General features: G+C 34.8%; 1 protein-coding gene across 1 annotated transcript in view; it reads right to left on the minus strand.

The window, feature by feature from the left end:
* Positions 1-27,001, minus strand: part of ADGB (androglobin) — a 103,227-nt gene that overhangs the window by 56,404 nt on the left and 19,822 nt on the right. The window contains exons 4-12 of the mRNA XM_015623490.2: positions 25,295-25,366; positions 23,805-23,987; positions 21,219-21,358; positions 19,911-19,997; positions 17,790-17,998; positions 7,234-7,328; positions 4,701-4,875; positions 3,866-3,956; positions 1,068-1,212 (exon numbers count right to left, since the gene is read on the minus strand). Coding sequence (XP_015478976.1) covers positions 1,068-1,212; positions 3,866-3,956; positions 4,701-4,875; positions 7,234-7,328; positions 17,790-17,998; positions 19,911-19,997; positions 21,219-21,358; positions 23,805-23,987; positions 25,295-25,366 — 1,197 coding nt within the window. The remainder of the gene's footprint in view (positions 1-1,067; positions 1,213-3,865; positions 3,957-4,700; positions 4,876-7,233; positions 7,329-17,789; positions 17,999-19,910; positions 19,998-21,218; positions 21,359-23,804; positions 23,988-25,294; positions 25,367-27,001) is intronic.

A 27,001-nucleotide genomic window follows, 5' to 3' on the forward strand; every position in this document is an offset into this window, starting at 1 on the left:
CAAATTAAAAACTTTAGTGGAGACCTGTTTGTTTTTAAGTGAGTATTTAAGTCTTTATTTCTCTATGTTGTCAATTATTTCCCTGTATGAAATATATTTCATGACATATATTGCTCATAAACTCTTTGAAAGTATCATCTTTTCTCTGTTAAGCATGCAAGATTTAATTTAGAATTAGAAGGAGCATTTTGTAAAAGATTTATTTAAAAACAGACTTTAGCAGCATATACACATTCCAAATTAAAAACAGAAACAAGAAAATTAAAAAAAGTAATATAAAAATCAGTAATTACAACTTCCCAAAGCTGTAATTCCAAAAATCCTACCAATGTTTTATTAAACTTAGGTAAGATTAATCTTACCTATGTAGGAAAATTGCAGTGGAGACTCCTACCTAGTAACTATCATTGGCTTGGGTGATCTGAGCCAACTTGCAGTCAGAGCTGCACTTAGTGAACCTGTTTGGAGGAATGGCATTCCCTCACAGAGTTGCACAGGAAGCCTCAGGGTATAAATCACAGCTGAGGATTCCTTTAGAATGCCGAGCTTCTGAAATTTAAGAGCAGGCCAACTGAGAAGCCTTACCTCTTTTTCCATATCTAGCCAGAAGTCTTTCCATTCAGTCCTAAGTGAAGATGCCATTTTAAGGCATGTGTAAATAAAGCTTACATTTTTTCTAGGCACATGCCTAGGTACATCTTGCACTGTAGCCGAAATAAACTGATCATAACACAAACTAAGATTATTTAAAACACTGCAGACTATCTTCTTAAGATTCTTCCATCAAAAGGATTTTAAAGAACAAAACTAAGACAGTTTTAGCAACAGAACTTTTATAATCTGAGGGAAAATCATGAAAAATAAAGGTATTAATTAAAATTTCCCACCGAATACACATCAATATAACTACAAAGTGGAAAGGGTTGGAAGTTACTTATATAGCAAGGGAAAAAGCTTTCTGAAATGTCTTTGAAAATACATACTTCAGTATTAAATAGTTTCCATTTTGTCTTTCATTGTCCTTTGTAACACAAAACTAGGTCAAGTTAAAAAAATTGAAATATTACCTGAGAATAACCTTCTGAATTTGAGAGTCTCCCATTTTGACTCATATCCCCATTACTGTCACTTTCATTTTCATCAATTTCACTAACAGAAGTGAGATGGGATATAGAACGAAATCCTTTTTTGAGGGTAGTCTGTGGAAAGTGGCTAAATAATAAAAGAAAATGCAAACACTTTAATCCATACATTTTATTTCAAAATGCAGTTTCCACAATTATTCTTAACAGAAATTTTGTCAAAATAATGTGTGTCTCCTTTATTTTGAAAGATTCCTTGGGCAGCAAAGAATCCATATCTTCATATATTTCTTGTCATTACTGGCTTGGTGCTACACACAAACCTATGATAGAGAGACCTCTTAACTAACCCTCAAAAAAGCAAAGCCCAAGCCAGAAAACTAGATGATAATGTCAGAAGTGAATAAATTACTATGGCCTCTAGACAAGAAAAAAAGTACTAATTAAATGGATGTAAGATAAAAAAATAAAATGTTTTGTGTCAGAATACTTTTTGTCTTTTCCCTCAAACTGGGTCTCCATAGCTACCAGACCACTAAAACACAGGATAACCACAGAAACCTGCGCAGGCCTATTCTGGTACTAGCAAAAGAAAGCTCCGTTGCTGACTTCACTGGAGGCAAGAGTAAAAACTGAAGGAAATATAAGGAAGTCTCTGCTTGTTAAGTGAAGAACTAGAAGAACAAGACCTAAACAATTTTTTGCACACATGCTAATTAGACTTAAGTGTGTAATTGTGCTATTACAGCTATAGAGAACAAACTAAAATCTGTGTTAATTATCCCCCTCTTTAAGGACTGAGATAATGAAAGATCAAGATCTTTTGCAGTAACAGTCACACATACGTTGCCTTTTGGTGCTTCAAAATAATTTATTAGAAGAAAAGGAAGAGATTAACAACTTTCTGTCCCAACTGTGTATCTAAGTCCCTTATCTTATTTACAAAGTTATATCACTTTAACAAAATGTTAATACTTGCTATATATTTTTGGCTATTACCTGTTAATTAAATCACAATGATTAAATTAGCTAATTGTCATGGAAACTTAGCACATTAAATAAACTATCCTTCCCCAATGGGGTATGTTGACCATAAAGCAATCTATCAAGTATGAAAAACAATATCAAATCTGTTAAAATGCAAATGCTTCAGCATCTTCATTATCAATCCCTCCTTATTTTGATAGTCTGTTAATTGTTTAGAGCATTATAATATATTTCTACTCCTACTCTATGAAAACAAGCAGTAATTTAACTACTTTTAACTAACAAAATGCAACTGTATCAGCAAAACCATTACATCCCCAGAATATTCCATGGTCACATCTTCCATGAGCAAATGCTGCTGCTCAAAAATTTTAAAAATAGCTTACTGGTTTATTTTAATCAAAATGTAGAACCTGTCACATATGTAATTTAGTCAGTTTATTTAGAGATGTCTCAACAAAAGGTGCACACACCCTAAGAAAGTGTACAGATCTTCAACAATTTACAACTTGTTGCTGGACTCAGACTCAAGAAAAGACTTAACCTCTAAAATGACATAAACCTTTTGATCTACACTGGGTATATGCTACATTCAATGTTTTGTGACAGAAACTCAGTCAGAATAAAAGAGACAGGATTAATAATTCTAAAACTTGTCTCAATGTTCAAATAATAAGCTGCAACCTGACAGAAGTGCATTATAGTGTGTCCAAGGAAAAAACTTTGGCTCATACACTTTATGGTACCCTTTCCTTTCTTGTCAGGGAGCAAGTATTATGCTGAGCATGGAATATTGACTAGAAATCATGAATACAACAATTTCTGAAGCTTCTCTTAGACACCCTATATAAAGACTTTGGTTTTCAAGGGTTTATAGGACTTCCAAACAGTCTTTAACAAAAGGCATTTATACAAAGCTGTGTTTTGACCATGAGCTTCTTCACCTGCACATTCAGGCTTGCTGCAACAACTATCATGAACAGAGAACAGCCTCTTTTATTAATAAACAATAAGTGCTCCTTATGAAATTAGTGATGCCCATGAAAATACTGACTGGCCAGTCAATTATTTCCTTGTTATGTGTTAGAATTAAAAAAGATCAATAGTTTGAGGAAAAATTTGAAATACATCAAAGAATATTTGTGCTTCTGGCAGAAGTCATCTATCAAAAATTCTACATCTTTGGGCCCACTGGGAAGAGAATCCCAATGTGTCTTTGCCCGATGGCACTCCCTATCCTCCAATGTCAGAAGCCCTAAGAAGTGTGCATCTGCCTAGGGGACTGTCTATACTGGGTGTGACAAGTGGGCACTCAGGGAGACCCCCTGGGAAACATTTTCAGCAGTGCAGACATGAGCAGATTGTAGGGAGAAACAGCTAAGTCCAGAGACTCACATCTCCAACAGGAAGTGTGTGCTGCACTCCCAAACAGGAGGTGTTTGAAAGCCTCAAAGACAGGAGGGTCAGCATAATTACATATGTATGCATCTGTGTGCCTGATTAGATCTTCTTGGGATTAGCTACAGGAAGGTGTTCAGAAGTTTTTAGGTGTTTATCAATATTTTGTGTCTAGTATACAAATTTAGATGTTGTATTGTCAATATGCATCTTAAATGTACAGTTCACTGATAGCTGCTTAATTACGTGACACCAATATATCAACAGAGTGCTTTGTCCAGACATGCTTCAGACATGATCTGAGCAGTCTTTCCCTGTGACACAAATAAAGGTAAGCCATGGCACTTTTCACAGTGCACTTTCACAATGCTAATGCTGAAACTACATTATATACTTACGTGTCTGTTGGTATTGTGATAATATCCAATTTGTATTTAAAAAATAGGCTAGCAATCTCAACATGTTTTTCAGGTTTCTCTACCACAGGTTCTGGGAAAAAAAAGCAACTTGTTAAATAGATACATTCATAAAAAAAAAATTCATTTAATACTATTCATATTGAGAAATAGTTTCCAATTGGGATTCGTCACCCCTAAATAATTTTCCAAGTATTATCCCATGCATTTGAATTGAACAGAAAAAACAGGGGTGGATCTAGGTGACATATCATGAAAAAATAAATGCTTTACACTCTGATCTTCAGCCTGAGAAGTATTAAATTTTGCCTAGCTTATATGAAACATTGTCCAGGGTAGCACAAAGCAACTATGGCAACACTTTTTACGTTTGCCAATTTCATCCATTTCTTATCCCAGTATACTTTGCTAGCCTGCCTGTAGCACTTTCATGCTCAAGCTGTCTCATATCATGCACCTAACTCCATTATGAAGCACATAATACAAATAATAATACAAACCCTAGGATAAAAATTACTCTGAAACCATGAGTTGATGCAGCAGGACTAGTCACATATTTTAAATTTTTAAAAGGTGCTCAGAAGCTTTCATGGTTCTGCATCAGAGAGCTTCTGAGTTACTTTGATAACGTCCCCTCTTCATTTGCTCCACTAGACTGCTTTTTTCAGTATAAATTAAGACACTTCTCAAAGTATGCAGGAAATATGGCTAAGAGGAAGTAATACAAAACGGAGTTTAATTGAAATTAAGGTAACATACGGTCCTGTAATAATTAAAATGTGATTAAAATTTATTTTTGAGCTTTTAATAGACAAACCTTGGGGTTCAGATGTCACAACAACTTGCTTTTTCTGACGGAAAAGCTTCCAAGAAGGAAGTGGTGGTGGTTCTGGCAGTGCTACCAGAGGACAGGACCTAGTTCTAGTGATCAGGACAGGATGGCTGTGTATATGGGAAAGCCCATATTGCCTCATCTTCTCTGAAGAGTCAGCCTATGGAACATGAAAGGAAAACCTGACTGGACAGATCTTCTTTCTCCTTACACCTGTCTAACAGACAAGAACAGTATACACAGAAAGGAACCTAACAGCTTGTACAATAAATTAAATTAATGTAGTCCACCTGACAAGACTATATAAAAACATGCTGAATTTGATATTCAACACAAAAAGTATACTTAGAAGTGTTTATATGTATTTTACTTTTCATAATAGATTCATCACTTCTTTTAACTTATTTATATGACCATAACATACTAGTAAAAATAATGAATATTTAGAGAAAGCAATAGGCACAACATTTTCTTTTAAATAAACATACTTAAAAGTACTTGCTGAGGGAAAAAGTCCTTACTTCATGCTGAATTTACAAAGTGACAGAATTCTAAAATCAATTGGTCTTTTAGATAACTTGTAAAAACATAGTAGTGTATTGCTTTGAACCAATGCATCATTAAAGCTAAGCTTTTTATTTGACGGCTTATTTATAAAACACATTAAAGACACTTCAGTTGATCTGTATACCAAAGACCTTAGGAGCAGACTTAAGAACAATTTTAGATGTGGACATTGAGTGGTGCTCTTCCCACTAAAATAATAATGGCCCAATAACATCACAACTGAAAGTTCTGTTACAAGATTTGTACATAATTTTAATTTTAAATCCACACTTTCTTTTACATGCTAAATAAATCACCAAGAACTTATTTCTTTAGTATACTCATCAGCAAGTAGCGTCTGATTGCTTCTACTAATTTTAAAATGTTCCTTAGGTTCTGTATTTATGAACTCTGTAGAGAAGAATGTTGTGGTTGTCAGTTATTTGAAGAATGGGCAATGAATTAAATTTAAAATACCAATTTAAACATCCAAGATTAGAAAGGATTTTGAAGATAACCAGTTAGGTGTCATAAAGGAGAATTTAGCTTTGAGTACACTACACACTTGTATGACTCAATTACTGATTATTTTTTTTAATGTTATTTGAGCAAACTAAGACAAATTCAAGCCACAACCATCCAAGGAAATCCATACTAGAAAGCAAAGCTAAAAGGGATACTGAAAAAGTCTGGGAGGGAAATTCTGGCACAACTGCAGCCAATGACAAAATTTTCTCCAAGTTTAGGGAGCAACTCTTATCCTAGTGAACCCATTTTCTAAACTTTACTTCAATTAGTGTAATTAGTCTCAGTCCTTGAATATAGCTTGAAAATGGTGGGGTTTTTATCCATAAGAAATTCTCTATACTTCTATATTTAACTTCTGTCAACTTCCATCTTTCTATCAAGTCTTTACTAAAATACTATTTTAGACATATAGATTCATCTGTCTCATCCTATTTGGTCTGCCATACCTCTTTTTCAGTAATCTCTACATCCCAACAGACTATAGTCAAGTTTGAGACTCAGAGTGTTAAGTGGCAGGAGAGATATAAGCCCATGTCCCCTCTTCTACTTTGCCTTTTGATGACTAGCAGTGCTTATTATTGACAATAATTGACTGAGACCTTAAATAAAAATAAATTAAAACAATAGCACAGATAACAAGTTCATCTTCAAAACTGCATAAAATATACAACATAATTTTAAAAAAGAATTAAGTGCAAGAATTAAGTGCACTAAAGCATAACACCTGCAAACCATTTCTGGAAATTTCTTTATGAAGCTTACCAGTTTCCTGAAAAGGCAGCTTAAAATGTAATGATCTAATGATGATAGATATGATTTAAATGAACAACAAAAAAGGGAAACCTAATTAATAATCAACTCAAGAAAGCCTGCTTTGGCACTATAAAAAGCTTTCTGAGGAGTGTAAGTGACTAAGTGGAAATTTAAGTGTTGTTGTTACCCCAGTTGCATTAAGTGCTACACTTTTCCAGCTGCTTTCACCAGCTACAACACTAATGATAGAAATTCATATAAACATGATATTCCTTATATAACAACAAACAACATACTGGAAAATGTATATCAGGGAGTCTTAACTGCAGTCTTCAAAAAATTAAAATTAATTTTTTTTCAAGTAGCCCTCAAAAATAATTAGACTTTCCATTCAGAAGTATCTCATCAAGATACATTTTCTAGTCCACATTTAGTCTCTCTCAGGAGACTTCAGCCTCTGGGATCCTGAGGAAAGTGGAGGAAAACTGAGTAAAATCAGTAGGCTTTGGCAGGAAAATGCATGTTCAGAATACAGAAGTACCAAAATATAAATTTAACTGATAGCCATCATCTAGTGACTGTTTCACTGCGCTAATTATATTCTTTTTGTTACAATATTGTTGCAACAAAACGAAGCACTCTGATAACAAAATAAGGAATGCTTTCCTGTCCTGAGAGCTCAGAATCTTACCATTCGTGTTAATAAAAAAATATCCTCTTCAAACAAATGCAGCGGTATACAGCCAGCGCACACGACCATCTCTGGCTGGTTTGGTACGGGTGATTCTACACAGAAAACATCAAAATGCTTTAGAACAAGGTAAACAGCAAAAAACTGTCGCTGTGCCTCACACCAAATTATTGTGCTTTCTCTGCCTTATTTTTGTTACTGTTTTCTTTGCCTGAATGTTATTTCATTTGAAAGAAGAGATCACTGTAGTGTACAATGAAAAGAATCCATGGATGGAAAAAAATCACCTCATTTAAATCATCAACAGCATTTGCATATTTTACTTATTTTGCATAAATGAGTAACAGAAAATACAATTTTAAAATATGACAGGTCAGATGGAACTTTCAAAATTGTTTTTCTGTTTTACTTCAAATTGTAAAAACAATAGATACTATCATAAATAAAACAATATGCATAATCTGTGTAGATGAAGTAAAAACATCCTGATTAGTAACTGCTAGTTAAATGCTTCTCATCAGTGAAGGCAAAATTTGATCTTGCCAACAAAAGGATCCAAAGCCAGAGCTCAGGCCAGTGCTGCCAAGGGATATGGAGATTGAGGGAAGCAATTTGAGAAACATAGTGCCTATAAGCCAGGGTTACTGCTCTCCTGTCAAGCAGATGAAACAATGGAGGTAATGATGGCTGATTCAAAAAGGAAAGTATGAAGCTCTTGTCCCACATACCTTATAGAATCTTGTTTGCCTCTAATTCTGCTATAGGCAAGGGATAGAAATAGGGGCACATTCACTTTGTTAACTCCAGAAATCTGTTCCATACAATCATCTCTTACTCCTATCTGTGAAAGAAGCCGTTGCTAATCCTTGAATGATGAAGAGAAGCCAAGAATATCTGACAGTCAGTTCATTCATGCTGAAGGGAAATTAAAAGTCTAAAACATCATACTTGAAACATATGTCTCTGGTTTTACCAAAAAGACATCTCAAAAAAAAAATAATATATATATATATATATATATATATATATCTACTTTTCCTTAGTCATCTCAGAAAACTTGGAGACAAGATTTCAGTACACAGGTTGTGACACCTGTTTTTCATCAGGAAGTTTTTTTAGGAAAAATTTCTTCACAGGTAGAGTTGTGTCATTGAACAGGCTTCCCAAGGAAGCGGTTCAGCCATCATTCCAGGAGGTATTTAAAAGATGTGTAGATGTGGCACTTAGGAACATGATTTAGTGGTGGGCTTGGCAGTACAGGTTAACAGCTGGATTCAATGAACTTAGAGGTCTTTTTGAACCTAAAAGATTCTATGATTCTATCCTATCTAACACTCCAGTAAAATTATCTGTGTCTGTCATTGTTCCCTTCAGCTTAACCTCAAATATAGGATAATTGCTTCCTATGTTTAGTAAATATTCAACTGGAAGTTGCACTAAGAATAGGTATTTTCTGTGAAATTAAATAAAACAAAGCTATCTGCACATAAGCAGGCAGGTGTCTGGAAAATATGACTTATCATACCTAAAATCTATTTATTCATATGGTATACAACCTTTTATTCTCTAAGTACAATATGTTTGCATCTTAAATATTCTTCCAGGAATTCAGTTACCCAATTAAATATAAGCTATAAGCAGGTAAGAGTTACTTTCCAATGGATTCTTAATTTTTCTCACTGCATGTTTGTGATTCCTGTGTTAACCACAGCTCTTGTGTTAGTTGTGGGTTTCAATGTATTCAAAATCAAAGCTATAATTAACTTTAATTTCAGTCCTTACCAACATATCTGATCTATTAAAAACATGGCAATATTAGCTACAATGTCCTGCACATTACAGAACAGTATGTGCCACAAGGCATACCAATTTCATTGCATGTGAGTAGTATTTCTCAAATAAAAGTATTTAATCAAATACCAGGTGGAATGTAAAGCTGTCCTACGCAGTCCAGATGGGTTGTGAAATAAAATGTCTGCAGGGCAGACAATAAACAGCAATGAACAAATTATTAGAGCATGCAAATGATTAACCAGGAACATCATATCCACTTTAAAAATATACATACAATACTAGCACATTATGCCAGTAGCTTTAAAAATTACATATTATTTGATCTTTTTTCACTGTGAAAAAAATTAGGTTGATGTATGCAAATTATTTAGCACCAAGTGTAATGATGATTAGTGTGGATTCAGCATTTGGGGAAACTGGTTAAAACTGATAGTCTTGATAAAATTGCATTACTAAATGAAAAATATTATAATATAAAGTAGAACAAAGATATATAAAGTATATAAAGTAGAACAAAGTAGATTCAGCAAAGCTTATTATCTTTATCTATCAGTGTATATATAAGAATTCTGCAGTGTTTTGTTAAAAAATTCTGTATCTATGTAGTTACTTATGTTTCACACTTGAGGCTTTACAAATTCACTTACAGATAATGAGTACTAAACAACCCAAACAAATGTTTCAGTCTCTTTGAGAAGGAAAAGTAAGACTTGAATTGATCCGTGTAAAATACATGTTTAAACACTTATAAAGAAATGCCAGGAATTAAAAATTGTTGATTTTAATAGATCTTAACAATTTTTATTTGTTTATTATATGCTTTGCATACAACTTGAAAAGAATTTTCTCACTCAATGCTTCTTTTAAATATTCATCTATCAAACAAGAGCTAGTGGTGTAGTTTAACTTTCCAAGGACTAATGATGCCAGATGAGGACCACAACAGTGATCTAAGGGCCAGAGAACCTCTCCCATAAATAAGAGCTGAAAAAGTTTGTGTTGTTCATCCTGGATTAGAGAAGGTTCCAGGGAGATCTTAGAGTAGCCTTACAAGAAAGCTGAAGAGATTCTTTAGGCCATGGAGTGATAGAACAAGGGGCAATTGTTTTAACTGACCCTTCTAAAAAAGGGCTGTCTTAGATGTAAAAGAAAATTCTTTACTATGAGGATGTTGAAGCATCAGAATAGGGTGCTTAGAGAAGCTTTGGATGCCCCAACCCTGGATGTGTTCCAGGCCAGGTTGCACAGGATGGGTCTGTGAGAAATCTGGCCTAGTGGAAGATGTCCCTGCCCATGGCAGACGTTTGGAAGTAAATGAACTTCCAACCCAAACCATTCTATGAAAACACATCAGTTGGATTTCAATATCTTGATCATCAGATGTGCAGCTCAGATGTTAATTTCTGCTGTTGTGATAGGCATGCATTAGCTTTGTGTATTGGAAGGTATTTTGTAGTTTTCAGAAAAATAAACTATGTGCTCTTCAGTATTGACAAAAGTATCTCAGAATGATGATGTGCACTTAAAAAACCAAAACATTAGGCTTCAATCCATCTTGTAAATGAAAACTCCTCAATAGGTAAAAGAAAAATTACAAGTACGTTATAGTTATGTGATGTTTATCTCATTGATTTTGATGATTACAGATCTACTTGTTTGATTTCAAAAACTTTTAAGTATAATAATAATTATCTCCACACTTCTGTGACATAGAAAATATTATATTTAATTACAGAATTTGTATCAAGGCACAATGAGATTAGCAAAACACATGGCTGATTTGTAGAACAAATTCCCAAATTCCTAGCTAGTACCCTTTCAAATGGAATAGCATTCCATTTCCAGCAGCTCAGAAATTATTATGAAACTCAGTAGTTTGGAAACCTAAATAAAAGCAAAGTGGTGATTCTTTATAGGAACAAGGCAACTGAGCACATTGTTTCATATAGGTGAAACCTTACAAAGGGAAGGCCTTGTAAAATCATTGCTCAGGCCTGCTACTTCAGCTAAGCAGAAAAGCACAATGGGAAAGTGACTCAGCTGAATTAGAGGCAGAAAAACAAGTGATGTAACCACTGTGTGTTCACATTGCGGTGTATAGTGTTGGTTGAATTATGTTTGTTATGATTTAAAAGAATGGAACTGATAATGGGCTAACTGCTTAAAAAAGCCTGTTTTTTACAATAAAGCAGCTGTCCTTTGCACCTCTCTGGGGATCCTGCAACATTCTGGACCTTCACCTCACAGTACTTCATCTCATCTAATATAATTTCTTTGTAAAAACTGCTCATAAAACAAGGGGATACCGAAGTATGAAAAGAATTTACCAGAAGAAAAAGCTGCTGAGTGGAAATGTACAGATTTGTATGCTAAAATGGGTCAGTAGGAACATACGAATATGAAATTTTCCCAATATGAAAATTTCCCAAAGACTGGCTGACTGATAAGCCAAAGGACCAAAGAGTTGGTTGCTCTCAGGAAGAGTTCAGACTGACTACACCACAGGCTTGTTATTCAGCTGGATCCACACAACTGGATGAATAGAGAAACAGGTTCAGTGCTTCAATGATCCTGCAACTCATACTGCATTTGTGGAGTGCAGCAGGCATTGGTTGGACTGTGCAAGTGGTTCAGAACTGTATATGTTGGTATTGGATCTGTCTAGGATTCAACTTTCATCAGGGCAGCTCTTGTGGTTCTGTTTTAGATACATGACCAAAACACCATGGGTAACAGACCAGTACATCAGTGCCTGCTGAGTCAAGCTCACACACCAATAAATCTTCTGTTGCTCACTCCACTACCCCACCAAGAACACTGGGGATGGGAAAAGGGTTCATTCCTCATTCTCTGCCCCATCCCACTATGAGGAGTGAGCAGGTGGATGGGTGGTTGCTTAGCTGCCAGACAGCACCAACTCATCACAACATTATAGCCCACACAAAATCAAAAGTCTGTAAAAGGAGTCTCCAAGTATTTAGAAGTAACTGGTACTTCAATGTGTCATGAATAACAAGGTCATGAATATCCAATGCAATGAATACAGAAGGTTTTGCCATTTTAAAAGTCAAATATAAATAGTGTCTGGAGTAGTTAAATATCTCTTTAGAAATAGTCCATATTTATCACAAAGAAGAAAAATTTCCTTGAAGTCAACAGTTAACAGGTAGACTGAAAGCTTGCAGAAGGGAAATAAGCACTTTTATCATGCTGGGAATGAAACACTTTTCAAATAATTTAAAAGAAAATAAATAAATAAATAACAAACAAAAAAACAAAAAAAAACCCCCAAAAAAAACCCACCCCAAAAAATCCCACAAAAAAGCCCCCCAAAAAATAAGTTGCTGCATTAAATAAATTCATTGTTACAAAATTCCACCAGAACAATTCAAGAACTTTTTGCAACTAAGTCTAACTTTGAATCAAGACCTAGTTTCAGATGTTAATTTATCCACAACAATGATTCTACTGTCCTGGGCCACTGTGCAGACCACGTGTCTCATGAAGCCTGCAAGATTTCCCTTTCTTGTTTACAGTCTCACAACAACAATGCATCATAATTCAGTATTATTTCAAACTGCAATTCCTTTTTTTTTCCTTTCCTAATAATGTTAAATTTTCTCACTATAGAGATACCTACCTCTTAATCTTCTCCTAAAGTCTTTTCTGGTTCAAACTTAAGATAAAAGAGTTCTCTGATCAATGTACTTGAACCCTGAATTAATAATCTTTCTAAATAACCTCTTCACAGCACACTAATTGTCTTTCAGAAAAAAACCATAAACTGTGCTTTAAGTGGCAGAATAAAGATCTAAATATCATGTAATTTTTTTACATGGAAGCACTGCCTCTTTTTTTATGCTCTTTCACTCATTTTGCACAATTTCTTGAATACATATCTTGGATCCTTTTGCTTCCCTTTTGCTTTCTTTTTCTCCCTCACGTGCTTGAGTACTAGTTAATCACATGAAACATCTCATTTCCTATTCCACACCTACAGTAAACCAAACTACATTCCTGCAATATATTTTAAAATTTACTGCTGTTTAACTCATTTAGTGGTATGTAAGGTAGGAATTTCAATAAATATATTTGCTGATGAAAAACTACAATCTTAGCTTGCTGTAGTTTAAAATTATTGAAACCACTAATTTTAATCAGGATTCAAATCAAGCAGGAATACCATTTATGTAGTAAATTTCATTTTTACTTTGAAGTTATTTCCCTTAGGAAGATGTTCTACCTATTCCCACCTAGTGATTTGCAACAGCAAATTATTCCAGTTAATAATTGGTTTTTTGCTACTAGTCACATGGAAATGCCACTTGTATCCAAACATAAGCAATGCCAAGAACATATGAGCTTATTATACATTTGTGAAGATCTTCTATAGTTTATGCTAGTAAATTTGAAATATCTTAGTTGATTGTTTAGCTGATTAGTATTTAACTGTGGTTTAAAATGCATTTCTTGGGTTTTTTTTTTTCAACATTAAATATAAATGCACAAAAAAGAATTTACTTAATTTTTATATTCTTATTAATATATCTATATAGGAATTAAATTCATCACTATGTATTTCCTGGATGAAGATTTTAAAAAAATTAAGATTTATATGATGAAGAAAGTTCTAACAAGTATTTCCACCCCATCTCCAGCTCCCTTGCCCTTTGACAAAGAAGCATGCCTGCTTTTTCAAGTTGCAATTTTGTGTATAAAGTGGATGTTGAACAAACAAATGATGAAAAAGGAAGAATTGTTTTTTAAACACAGAACAACTATAAGACAGTTTGCTATTAAAACAAAGTACTGCAATATACTATTCTTAATCTATGTTGCCGATTAGGTTAGAATGACTTCAGTATGTAATGTTAGCTATAAATAACTACAATTTAAACAAAATAAAAAAAGTAAATATAACCTCTGCCCACTTAAGTTCAAAACCAAATTAAAGCAAAGCCTTTTGCTTTACATGTAACTCCTGTCTGTATTTTTAGCTTCAAAATAATAGGACTTACTTTCAGTTAAGTCCTGAAGGCCTTGGACTTTTTCTGAAGACTGAGGCGCTACCTTGCTTGTTTCTTTCTCTCCTTTTTTTTTCTTTCCTACTTTTTTCTGCTCTGCTTTTTCTATTAAGCAAAATAAAGATTAAATATTTTTCTTTCTCAGATAAAAACTTGCAGTTATCAAATATCATGTCAGTGTAAATGCTCTAATAAGATTTTAGATAAATTTTAAAAACAATCAGCCATAAACTCTTTGAAGTCAAGAGATGAGATACAATAAGAAGCTAATGTAATTTAATTAAAATAAATAAAAATAAAAAGTAGTCCTTAGGATGTAAATGAAGATTTACTGAGGAGGAGCCAGGAAGGCTGCGGTCCCACCTTTTAGTTATTGCACAACTTTTATGTCTTTATTACAATGTAAGAAATCATTGTGCTTCTGGCACTGTGCCAAATATGTTCTTCATGTCCTTGCTCTCATGCACTAGTAATTACAAAAAAAAAATTTGGATAGACAATGCATTGATCCCTAATGGACATGGAAGGAGAAAGTCTCCCACAGTTCAAATATTCTTTGAAGACTTAGACTACAGGAAAAGACTACTTAAATGCAAAAAAAAAAAGAAATAAAAAATAATAGAATCATGGAATGGCTTGGGTTGGAAAAGACCTTAAAGATCATCTGGTTCCACCCCGCCCTGCTCTGGGTAGGGACACCTTCCATTAGAGCAGGTTGCTCAAAATCCCATCCTGGCCTTGACTGCTTCCAGGGTTTGAACAACCAGACTTTCTTTGGGGAACCTGTGTCAGGAGCTCACTATCCTCAGAAAGAATTTTCTTCTAGTATTCTGTTGCATTCAGCAGCTGAAGAATCATGCCCAGAGAAGCTACAGTTACCAGTGACGGGCACAAGACACCAACAAGTCGGGCTTCTGCTCATGAAACCATTTATTCAGCACAGGAACAAACTCAGATCCAGAGACAGAGAGCCCCGAACAGAGGCAGGGTGAGGGGTTTTGAGGGACAGAACCAGGGTGGAGTTCAGGGTCAGGGACCACTAGGAACACAGCAAGGGAGAAACCCAGGGGCTCAACCCCAATCAGAACTTTGGGGCTGGCACCCCACCAGAGTCTGGGGTGGGGAAACTCTTCCAGGGCTCACAGGGACCAGCCCCTGAGACAGAGGTTTAGAATTTACATTTCCCGGGCTTAAAGCCACGCCTCTCACTTTAACAATGCATATCTGAAACTAAATCTTTGCCTCCCTGGGTGGGAGCACCTCACAGTATTCAATCTAAACCTGTCCTCTGTGAGTTTAAAGCCATTCACTCTTGATCTATCGCTACATGCCCTTGTAAAAAGTGCCTCTCCAGCTCTCTGGGAGGCCCCCTTTAGGCACTGGAAGGTGCTCTAAGGACTCCCCGAAGCCTTCTCTTCTCCAGACTGAACCAAACAATCCCAGCTCTCTGACTGCCTTCACAGGGAATGTTCTCCAGCCCTCTGATCATCTTAGTGGCCCTCCTCTGGACTCGTTCCAACAGGTCCATGTCTTTCTTGTCCTGGGACCCCAGAGCTGGATGCTGCACTCCAGGTTGGGGTCTCACGAGAGCAGAGTAGAGAGGGAGACTCACCTTCCTCATGCTGCTGGCCACACTGCTTTAGATGGAGCCTAGGATACAATTGCCTTTCTGGGCTGTAAGCACACACTGTTGGCTCATGTACTGGCTCTCATCCACCAGATCCCCCGTGTCCTTCTCTACAGGTCTGCTCTCAGTTCTTCTTCCAGTTGGTACTCATGCCTCAGATTGTCTCAATCCAGATGCAGCACCTTGCACTTGGACTTTCTGAATCTCATTAGACTCTCATGGGTCCAATTCTCAAGTTTGTCCAAGTCTTTTTGGATGGCATTCTTTTGCTCCTTTTGGTCAACTGCACAACACAGCTTCACAACCTCACAGAATCACAGAATGGTTTAAGTTGAAAGGGGCCACAGTGGGTCATCTGGTCCAACATCCCTGCTTTACCAGGGCCATACTAGAGCACAGGATTGTATCGAGACAGTTCTTGAATATCTCCAGTTTAAAGCCATTCCCAGTGAGGGAGAATCTGCAACCTCTTTGAGCAACATGTTCCACTGTTTGGTCACTCACACAGTAAAGAAGTTCTTCCTCATGTTCAGCTGGAGCCTACTGTGTACCAGTTTCTGCCCATTGCCTCTTTTCCTATTGCTCAGCACCATGGAGCAGAGCCCGGCTTCATCTTCTTGGAACCCACCTTTTAGACACTTAAACACATTGATGAGGCCCCCTCTCAGCTGTCTGTTCTTGAAGCTGAACAGACTCAGCTTCCTCCGCCTTTTCTCATAAGATATGCTCCAGTCTCCCAAACATCTTCACTGCCCTCTCTGCTGGACTCCTTCAGGAGCTCCATGTCTCTAATATGCTGAAGAGCCCAGGACTGGACACAGCATTCCAAATGCAGACTGAATAAAGGGACAGGAACAGCTCCCTCGACCTGATAGCAATGCATATCCTAATGAATCCAGGACATCCTTGGACCCCCAGCGCACTCTGTTGACTCAGGGACAGCTTGTTGTCCACCAGGACCCCTCAGGTCCTTATCTCTCATGGTGACATGGGGATGGCTTTGTGTCATCCAAACATTAATCCCAAATGTCAACAAAGCTTTTGGCTGAACAAAGCTTTCAGCCTCAGAGTTGGAGATTACAGAGCTGTATTGTGACACAATGGTTCCCTGATTCTTAACTATTTCTGTTACTAATAGAATTTTTAAGTCTTAGGCAAGATTAAATTTACTTAGTTTTCTGGGAAAAAAATAACAACACCCTGTTGGATGAATGACAGAGCTGTTCCCAGTGGCATGTCTATTTCAAACTCTGAAATATCAATAACACTGATGACTGGGTCAAAATCATAGCAGGATTTCCTAAGAAGAGAGAATACTACCTCAGCCAGGTATCTTCTAAGACTTTTATAACATTTTTGACATTGGGACATATTATTGGGGATTCAAAGCGAGGAAGTCAGAGATTTTTCCAAAAATCTAGGAAGAAATAGAAATTTTAGCATATGATTTGTACTCTCCAAAGGCATGAGAAGTGTTGTGAAATTGTACCCATGCCTTCAAGTTAAAAACAACAACTAAGAAAACTCTGTCTCAAATAAAAACAATGAAGAATAATGTACTGGAACAAACAAGTTTCTAAATCTGTGGTTTTTTCATTTAAATGTAAATAGGATTAGCAGCTCTTGAAGGAAACGATTGCCTATACCTAGTAGCATTAAAGAAAAGTTGCAATAAATAAAAATGCAGGTAGACATTAGAATATATTTGTCATAACTCTGTAGGTAATCACACTTTACAACAGCCATTATGAAATATATAATTAATTGACGGCTAGAGGAGTGTTGCCTTTGGAGAAACTCTGATTTCTCTGATTGATATCTTTCTGCAAGGATTCAGACTTTAGAGAAATGGCTGTGACATGGAGCTGAAAAAATCTCCACCAGAAAGTGAAGCTATTTTTACAAAATAAAAGACAAGTACTGCTTTTAATAAGATCTATAGCTAAACAGAAAGTATTTTGAATTTATATCATTGCAACATGTTCAGTGAAACAACAAACCCACAGAGTTGTACATGGCAATATATGCAAAACATACTTATTTGAAACAGAGATGATGTTAACCTTATTTATGCTTGGCCTACAGAGATTAGACTATGTAAAATTACAGACCTTTGGTAATGTTATTGGTTGTCTCTGTTTTCTCAGTTGTATCTGTCAGCTTATTCCTAGATGAAACTTCACTTTTTAACTCTGAATCTCTGGTCTCTTCTGTTTTTGTGTCATCCTGAATAATGTCAAGTTCTGGAGACTTCTCTGGCAACTTGAATTCTGGCACAATCTCTTTCAAAAAGTCCCAAACTTTGTCCAAGTATTCAGGCCTTTAAGAGAAAATACAAATGTATATGTCAATGGTAGGGACATTTCCAATAAGAGAAGAAAGTGTGATTTTCATTTAGACAGCACTATACCACAACTGACAGTCCAACTCCAAAAAATGCTACTGGGTTATTTTAGTAGATAAAACACACTCTGTATCAGAAATATTTGTTGAGACACCTTATGGAAAGACCCATAAAAAAATGAGATGGTGATTAGAGATGCATGGAAATCAAGCATCCTTTCTCAAGATTTTTAGCAGATACAAGTTGTGGCAGAGGAACTTGCAGACCACTTTACAACTACACCGTATATAATACTGTGATTCTAGTTCTGTATATTAAAAAGCTTCTCGAAGGTACTTCCAAACTGGAAAGTTTTTGACATGACATAACAGTTGTAGTCGTGGTTTTTTCCACAGAAACCCAGCGATTCCAGAAATAATCTCAAACACGGTCATGAATGAGTTTCATGCAAGCTAAATGCATTCAACTTTTTTTTAGATAAAATAAGTGATTGTAAAATCAGCTAAAGTCATCTTACACTATCTATCCCAAAGACTCTGTAGCATCCACTTTTTCATATTCCATGATATAATATCTTTGTAGTAAGTGAATACTAGTTTTGTTGTTGAAGTTTTAAAATTAACTATGGAAAGAAATACAATTTAGGCTACTTAGATTTTTAAGTCTATGAACTAATACTGTAGGACACAAATATATCAAAGACCTAAACTGCAAGTATAGCTTGAGAAATAAAAATTACTGAAAAATAGAAAAAAGTATTCTTTGACTTAAATTATTTACTAGTGCAATATGGTTATAAATAAACAATTATATCTAAATAAATTATATATAAACCATAAGTATTTGTTATCTATATATTCATTCGAATGTAGATATCAAAAGGCAAAAAGGTGTAACTCAAAGGAAAAAGACTAAATATTTAGTGTTGGTATTGAGGTGATTCATTTAGTAAAAAGAATGCCAAGCTGAAAAGTCAGAATGTTTTTCTTTAAAAATACAAAATGAACATAAAACACACAGAAAACAAGAAAAATGTTATTATGGGAAGGAAACATTATTTTTAAAACTAAAAGTCTGCAAACTGTTACAATTTAAAGGGAGGGAATGTGGATGCTAAATGCAAAAAAGCAGGCAGGGAGCGCAGTGTCTGTGTGGAACTAAGTCACACAAGGTTCTCACTCTGGACTGAGAAAGCATAAGGAGGAATCTAAACAGTCCTTGGAGAAGGACAACAACCTTTTGCAGGTGTTGTTTAGATCGTTGTTGTTTACTTGCAAGAAACAGTCAAGGAGTGGTGTTCCACTTGACCAATGATAGTGATGTCTTGGTTTAATGACCAATGAGAGTTTTATCTCTCAGACCTTCTTGGACCTGTCTATAAACGAAGATCAGAGATAATAAACTTTGCTGTCTTCTACAACCCACAAAAGAGTCTGTGTCGTACTTCTCATTGTTCCTAATATAGTGTGACACAGAAACCATACTAGCTGACATTGATTACTTCCAAATTCATGGCATACATTTTCTATGGTATATACATATATAAAATTATGATTATCAGCAGACATTTTGCAACTGCATACTAAATTAAACAAAGGTTTCTCTAACCTTGTTATCATCACACTGTTTAATATTAGTTAAATTAATTTTATGAAGAATAGGCATCAGCATGATAAATAGCTTTACAAGAAACTGTATGACTTACAAAGAAAAACACAATAAAATTGCATTTCTCAAAGGTACATTTCTCAAGTGCCTGAATTATAAACAATTCACTTTCCAAAACTGATGGTGAAGGACTTTCAGGGCTCAGCTTTATTTTTCATAATGCCTTATAGAATTAAATATTAAACAACTAACACATAAATTGCTTAATAAAAGAACTCACTGGAGAGGAATAACTTCTGGTATCCATCCAGTCAGTGTTTGTAGAACTGTAAATTCCTCCATCTCTCTTTTTCCATTTTCATGTATACTATAAAGCAGACATTTCACAATTATAATGTAACCAACTACATTAAACTCTGTAGTCTACATTGCATTCTGTAGGATTAAGACTATACACAGAATAGTTTGATGAAAAACAAGTCATTACTAGCAATTTTAGGAATTTTCCAAACCACTGCTGACTACTTCCCTACAAAGTCAATGCCTTTGCATCAGGTACGTTATTTCAGTATTCATTTTCCCTCTGGTACAATGGCATTTTTTTCAACTTTGTTAACAAGCATACTATGTAGACTTGCACACAGCTGCAGGGCTGGAGATGTGGGTTTGAAATCCCTTGCACTGAAACAGGGATATGATTCTACAGCTTGCATTTCCTAAGCAGCTTCTCCAACCCCCAGGTTATTCTGAATAAGCTGGTTCTACTTCCACTCTAGCGAAGTTCACTCTTTCAAATTGACACTTGGCTAATCTCTGAAGAGATTTCATGAGAGAACCAAGGCCAGAGATGCCAGAATTTGTATGGTTAACCCTTGTGCTCTAGAGAAATACAATATTTTAATCACATTTCTGCAAACAAGTTTCCTAACAGGCAGCTCTAGGCAAATTCTTAGCCTGCGTAAACATACTTTAGATGACTCTTCCAACAAACATAACTTGGCATGAAGAGAACAGGGAAGCTTCACTACCCAGATGAGTGTTTTGAATTATTTTCTCAAGTTTATTCATTTAAACTCTTGGTGTTTATTGCTCATTTTATAGGAGCCTGTAGCCATAATTGTCAATCACTGCATTATAGGCCATCTTCTACTTTTCCGGTCAGTTCTAGGGAAGTGATTATTGTACACAATAGAACAACTGTAGCAAAGGTATCAAAAGCAGCTCACAAAACTCTACTTTCAACATTGGTTGAGTCAATACTAGTCAAGGCTGACAATTTCACAGGTACTTCTGTTTGGTAGAAAGTCATATGTTAAGTTTTCAGGAATAATGTCAAACAAATGAAGCAAATAATGAGAGTACTCTAGTTTCTTTGTAAGTTTTCTGTGAATAAATTTACAAACACATCTAGAAAGGAAACCCTGCACATTCTGTAGCTATAGAGGATTTTGTTTTAGTGATTTAAAGTGCCAGCATTTGGAAGTATATAATTGTCATTATAAAATATTTCCTATGTATACTAAATCAATCTTTTGCTATTACCATGTGACTTCACAATACAAACCAAAAATGAGATGACAAAACATACCTCGTATTTGCTAACTTAATTATACCTTTGGACAGCAACATTGGCCAAAGTTCATTTTGGCAGGTTGTAGCTGGTAATAACAAATTCTCCTCTTCATCGAAAGGCATAGTGTCATCCACAGTGATCTTCCTCCAACAACCCTGTGACAAGGAAAGGGGAAAAAAGCAGAAGGAAAAAAATTAGTTTGTGGGCTGACAAGTTAAGAGTATGTAAGAGAACTTTTAATGCATTTCCAAGAACCCAATTCTACTGTAACTTGCTTTATATCACAGATGGCTTTAAAGGAAGTCCTTACATAATAAATGAGAAGCCTGGAAACAGCATTCATAGCACCTTATTACTGATCTGAGTTATTTGTTTCAGAGATTAATCTAATTGCTGCTATTTCCAAATGTATTTCATCTCATATATGTAGTACAGCATGTGCATGCATTCATTGTTGTTTCTTCAGCTGCCATGACAGATGTCTGAGAAACATTGATGATTAAAAAAAGGCTTAACCAAGATAGCAGCTTTTTAAGGGCCTCTTTAGGTCTCAGTCTGGAAAATACTAGTGATACAAGCAGTCCTTTTTGCTTCCTAAAACCTACCTGGGGATGTTGACTGCAGTTAGTCTCCTGTTAAGCATTACAATAAAAAAAAATACCTCTATTTCCCGGATAAGAAACAAACAGGTAAGATGAAGTACAGATATCTCCAATACCAGATACTTCATTAGTAAATTGAGCTAGTATTCCACAAAATAATCTTATCAACAGTTCTCAAAATAAAAGTCTCTGTCCTACTGATGAAGATATAATACAAAATAGGTGGGCCAATTGTAAGTACTTCTGTTAATTCACCCACAAAATGATGAAGAATGACCAAAACACTGAAGTGGCCCCCCTGTGCTATTGGAGAGTGCAAAACTACTCTTCTCTTCTTGCAACTAAACTATGGATTCAAGCTGAAATGACAGCTGATTAATGCTATGAATTCTATAGGCCTAAGGAGAAAACAAATTTAGGCCAGAGGGCAAAGATATTAAAAATGCATAAAAGAAGGTTCTTGTGATAAGAACCATTTTGTGGGAACCAAAACAAAATATTTAAATTTCCCTAGTTTGAAAAGGACCTAGTCAGTGATATGATCACATACCTCCTCTTCTAATAATTGCTGAAGCTTACTAGGTAGGGAGAACAGTACAAGTTAATAAGTAAAGGAAAAGAAAGTAAAGAAATTTTTTTTAAAAAATGTAGGACAGGTCTACAGATGGAAAAAAGTGAGAAAAAAATTCTCAATTCAATAAGCCTCAGGAATGCAAAGTGAAAGTAGAATGTGGGGTATAATTTATATATTGTGCCAATTATGTGAAAAAAATATTATCCACAGGTTTGATGTCATACACAATACCTTCAGGACTCAATGCAGAATATTAGTGATATCAGTTCATTATTCCTCCACTTTTTTCCCTCTTTTTCATTTAATTTTCTACTTTCTCCTTTCTCTTTTGTAAAATACAACTGTAAACCCAGAGGGAAAAAAAAACTGAATACAATTTTTTGTATTCAGGCCCAAACCAAAAAAAAAAAAAAAAAAAAAGAAACAAAAAGTGACAAAAGTGAAAAATAAAATGAAGCACACTGGTGACTCTTAGATACACTTTAAAATGTAGTATTTTACCACATGACTACATAATATCTGCAGCATTAAATTCACACACAGAATAATGTCTCTGCTGAGGAAATTGGACAACACAATTTATGCCTTCTTAAACTCATGCAACCCATTTCTATATGAATATAAGTTATTCCACATGTGGAGGCAGTAGTAAGGAATGAGGAAAGCACAGACTTGTAAATCTGGTAAGTGTTCCCCTTGCAGAGAAGGTCACTTTCAAGTTTCTCTTTTAACTGGTAGTCTCAAAAATATTTTCAACTTTGAAACTGCAAGTTTAATAGGGTTAGTTATAGGTCTTAGCATGCAGTGATATTTCTGTTTCCAAAAGACAAATGTAATTGAAATAACTCCAACAACATAGATAACGTTTAGATGTCAGTTCTTTTATATGTCACTATTTCTTTATTAAAGTGAGGTTCCATATGCAATTAACTGTTCCCTGTCGACTGCCAAATCTGTTAAGAAGTTATTCTCTGTTATCTTTAGAAATCCTTGGGATGTTCTAGTTTAACCAGAAAATGGTTCTCACACTGGAAGTATCCATCTTTAAATACACTTAGATACAAGTTTCTCTGTAAGGTCAGTCAACTGAATTACTTAAACATAAAAAAACCCAAAAAACTTATAGCCTAATACACCAGAGGTGTGGGTCACACGTCTCACTCCACTAAGCATTTACATCAAACCTACAAAACTACAGAAATTAAATATTGCCTTTTCAAGTAATAACACTTTCATCAAGCCACAAATTGTACAAAAATCACATGAACGGTAAGAGGCATTTTAATTAACAAGCATCAACAATTTTTCAGTTTTTCTACTCCTAAAAATCTATGTATTTTCAATAATAAAATATATGTCCACTAACCATTAAAATTTGCTATGCTAGCTGCATCATATTTTATATTGTTGGAGGAAGCAACTCACCATCCAATAAAGTTTCAATACATATTTTCCAAATTTATTGTACAGTGGTATGTGTTCCTTGGTAGCTTTACATAAGGCATAAATGTGTTCCCAAGGTTTCCAAACAAGTGTTTCACTATTTAAGGAATTTTCATTATATATCCTCCAGACAGCATAGATTTCACTTACAATCCATCTCATCAGCTAAAACAAGAGAAAAATAGAAAAAAAAATTCTTTTCAAATAATATATTTTTGAAAAAAAATTCAAGTTATATTACAATGATCAAAGAATAAAACAGATTCTGTTGTAAATAAAAAAGTGACATAAAAATATAGCTATGGTTTAATGGAAAAATTAATTTCACTGTTACAACTTCTTTTAAAATCATTACAATACCTATCTACAATAGCACAAGGCTTCATGAAACTAAGTGAAGACACAGTATTAATAAAGGTATTCATCATTTAACAAAGACAAATGAAGAAATATGATCTTAAAGTAAATTATGTTACAGAACTTGCAAGTTGTCACTTGTTTAATTGCTTATTAAAAGCCAGCTGCTAAAAATTAGTCTTGCCTTTAATAGTCATTATTTGTACTCAGTTAAAGAACTCATAAATTATTAAATGTACTTAGTAATTTTTAAGACTCAAAATAACAGCTTTAACTAATCATGCTTTACACATGTGTTTTTATAACATGCAGATTTCTGATGCATGTCATACTTTCACGAGTATTACTGAACTGTTATAATGATTTATACAAACTGGAATGAAAAAAAGCTTTTACTACAAGAAACTTGCCCTAAAATTAATTAGTAGTTCTATGGATGCTCCAAGAAACTTGTCCTAAAATAAATTAGTGGTTTTGTAGACTTCAAAATTTACATGACCTGTCTTCTAGTGTTTCCTCCCTTATATCTTTGGTGCTGAATTTTGAATATGCATTGACATACTGAATGAACTAGAAATTACTAAGTAATTATATTCAGTAAGGCACTCAGATGCCATGGTTCCACCTGGTTTATATTTTCCCAAGACCTGCAGAAATTCAGTAAACATTCATTTTAAAGCAATAAATTCTGGAGAGATGGAAAAGACTGTCTGGGTCACAGATATTTGCACACACAGGCAGACCCACTAGGACTTCCAGAAAGTTTGAATAAAAAATATGAATCCTTTCTAACATAGCCTTTATTTACTCTTTTTGTTAGACAATATTATCCAGTAGTAATTACCTTAGTTCATAGACTGCATATGTACGTTTTTAAAAAACTTTGGAAAACCTCTTACCATCACTGATTTTTCAAATTCTAAAAAAGGTAAATTCTAATTATAATAATCTAGATCATTTCTTCACCTTATCCCCTACATTCTTTTTCTACTTTAAAAATATCTCAAAATTAATTTCTTCTTTGTAGGAATTTGGAGTGAAATTCAAAAAGTTAAAGAAATATAAGAAAAAGGAAATATTTTTTTTTAAAGGGACATTAATTTATTTCCACCTACCTCACAACAAAATATGTGCTCATTTGCTGAAACAAGGTCAAATGAGGTTTCATTTTGGACTACCACAGGAACCTAGTAGAAAGTAAATTAGTTAGGTCCATAGCTAAATTATCTGGAAAAAATGAAATTAACATTAGCATTTAACTGCAGTGAACATGAAAATTTTGGACATCTGGCAAACATTCATTACACATTTGAAAACTAGAAGTGATCATGTAGATGTTTTGGTATTTCTTAATAAAACTTCCTTAAAATATAAGTCCAGAATTCTTAAAAAAATATTATTATTTTTACCAGAAGATTTAAAGAATATCGAATTTAATAATCACATAAGTAAATTGAGATGCTCTTAATTTCTTAAGATGTTAGCAGATCTGAATTTAAATCATGATCATAACACTGTCTCATATTTTGACATTCTCTTAGCCACCCACCAGGGTTCACAGGGTTCAGTTAGACAGTGCTATTGTCTGAGCAGTGACTTTATCAAACCTTTGGCTGCATTGCATAGTGTTCACGACTATTTCCCTCTTGTACAGCCCATTTCCTTTTTTTAAGCAGTTTAGTAATAACAGACTGGGATTGCAGTTTATTGAACTAAATGTATCTGTGCCTCCCATCACATATTGGTGTTCGTTCTTGATTCTTTGCTTACCACACTAAATAGGCATGTTTATGCTTTCTTTTATAGTTAAAATGTATCAGGCAACAAGTAATTATTAATAGCCTTTCATCACTTGACATTTACTTTTTTTTTTATATAAAATCTCTGGTAATCATTGCTTGTTGATTCAATATATATTGGACAAGAAGAAGCATCAAAGTTTTAATCAGGTCCTAAAGAAAACAAATGTTTTCTTCATAGTACTCTGGAGATAGATTTTAAAAGCTATTTTTAATTCAGATACATTTTTCCATGACCTTCTGGGTTGCCAGCTCTCTTGCTGTCATCTTTCAGATACCTCCACCCAGTTTATGCATTTTGGCAGCATATCCTATCCAATCTTTTGGTCTCGTCAATTACTCCTCTGACCTCCCCTTCTTCCTCCATTAAAAATTAAACTTAGATCTGTTTAGTGTCTAGTTAATAAAAAATGGAATTGACAAGCTGACAAAAGGAAAACTGACAAGCCTGAAAAAGTTGGAAGGGTGGTCCAAGTGTTTTAAAACTTCAATAATTCATCTGAAGTAAATCATGTAAACTCTTAGATTAGTAACAGTATTGGAGAACACTAACCTTTGAAATGGGAGGCTGTTTATTTTCTCTGCAATAAATTTTAAAATTAAACTGAATAACAGCTATGCATAATTTTAAAATGTTATGGTCACCTTGCAGACAAGTGCTGTCAAAGACATGGACATGTACTCTGTGCAGCCCAGAAAAATATGATAGTTGAAGTGTAAAAAAGTACATTAGTTCTGGTAAAGTTAGTTCATGGTTTCATGACAAATATGAGTACTTCAGACACCTGATCAAGAGAAGCCTCATTTGGAACATACAGAAATTTTTCTGCCATGACAGTAATTCTTAAATGAGAAAAAAAGAACACAAATTAAAATAAAAAGGCATCTCTCCATCCAGTTGTCTTCCAAATGAACACGGGAGTCAAGAGATGAAGTAGATGTGGGAGGATGACACTACCATGATGTTTTGCACCAGGAAGTGCTGGTCAATGGTGGTCTTATCCCATTAATAATGGCTCTCAG

Source organism: Parus major, chromosome 3 (genome assembly GCF_001522545.3).
Source record: "Parus major isolate Abel chromosome 3, Parus_major1.1, whole genome shotgun sequence".
Classification (NCBI taxonomy): Eukaryota; Metazoa; Chordata; class Aves; order Passeriformes; family Paridae; genus Parus; species Parus major.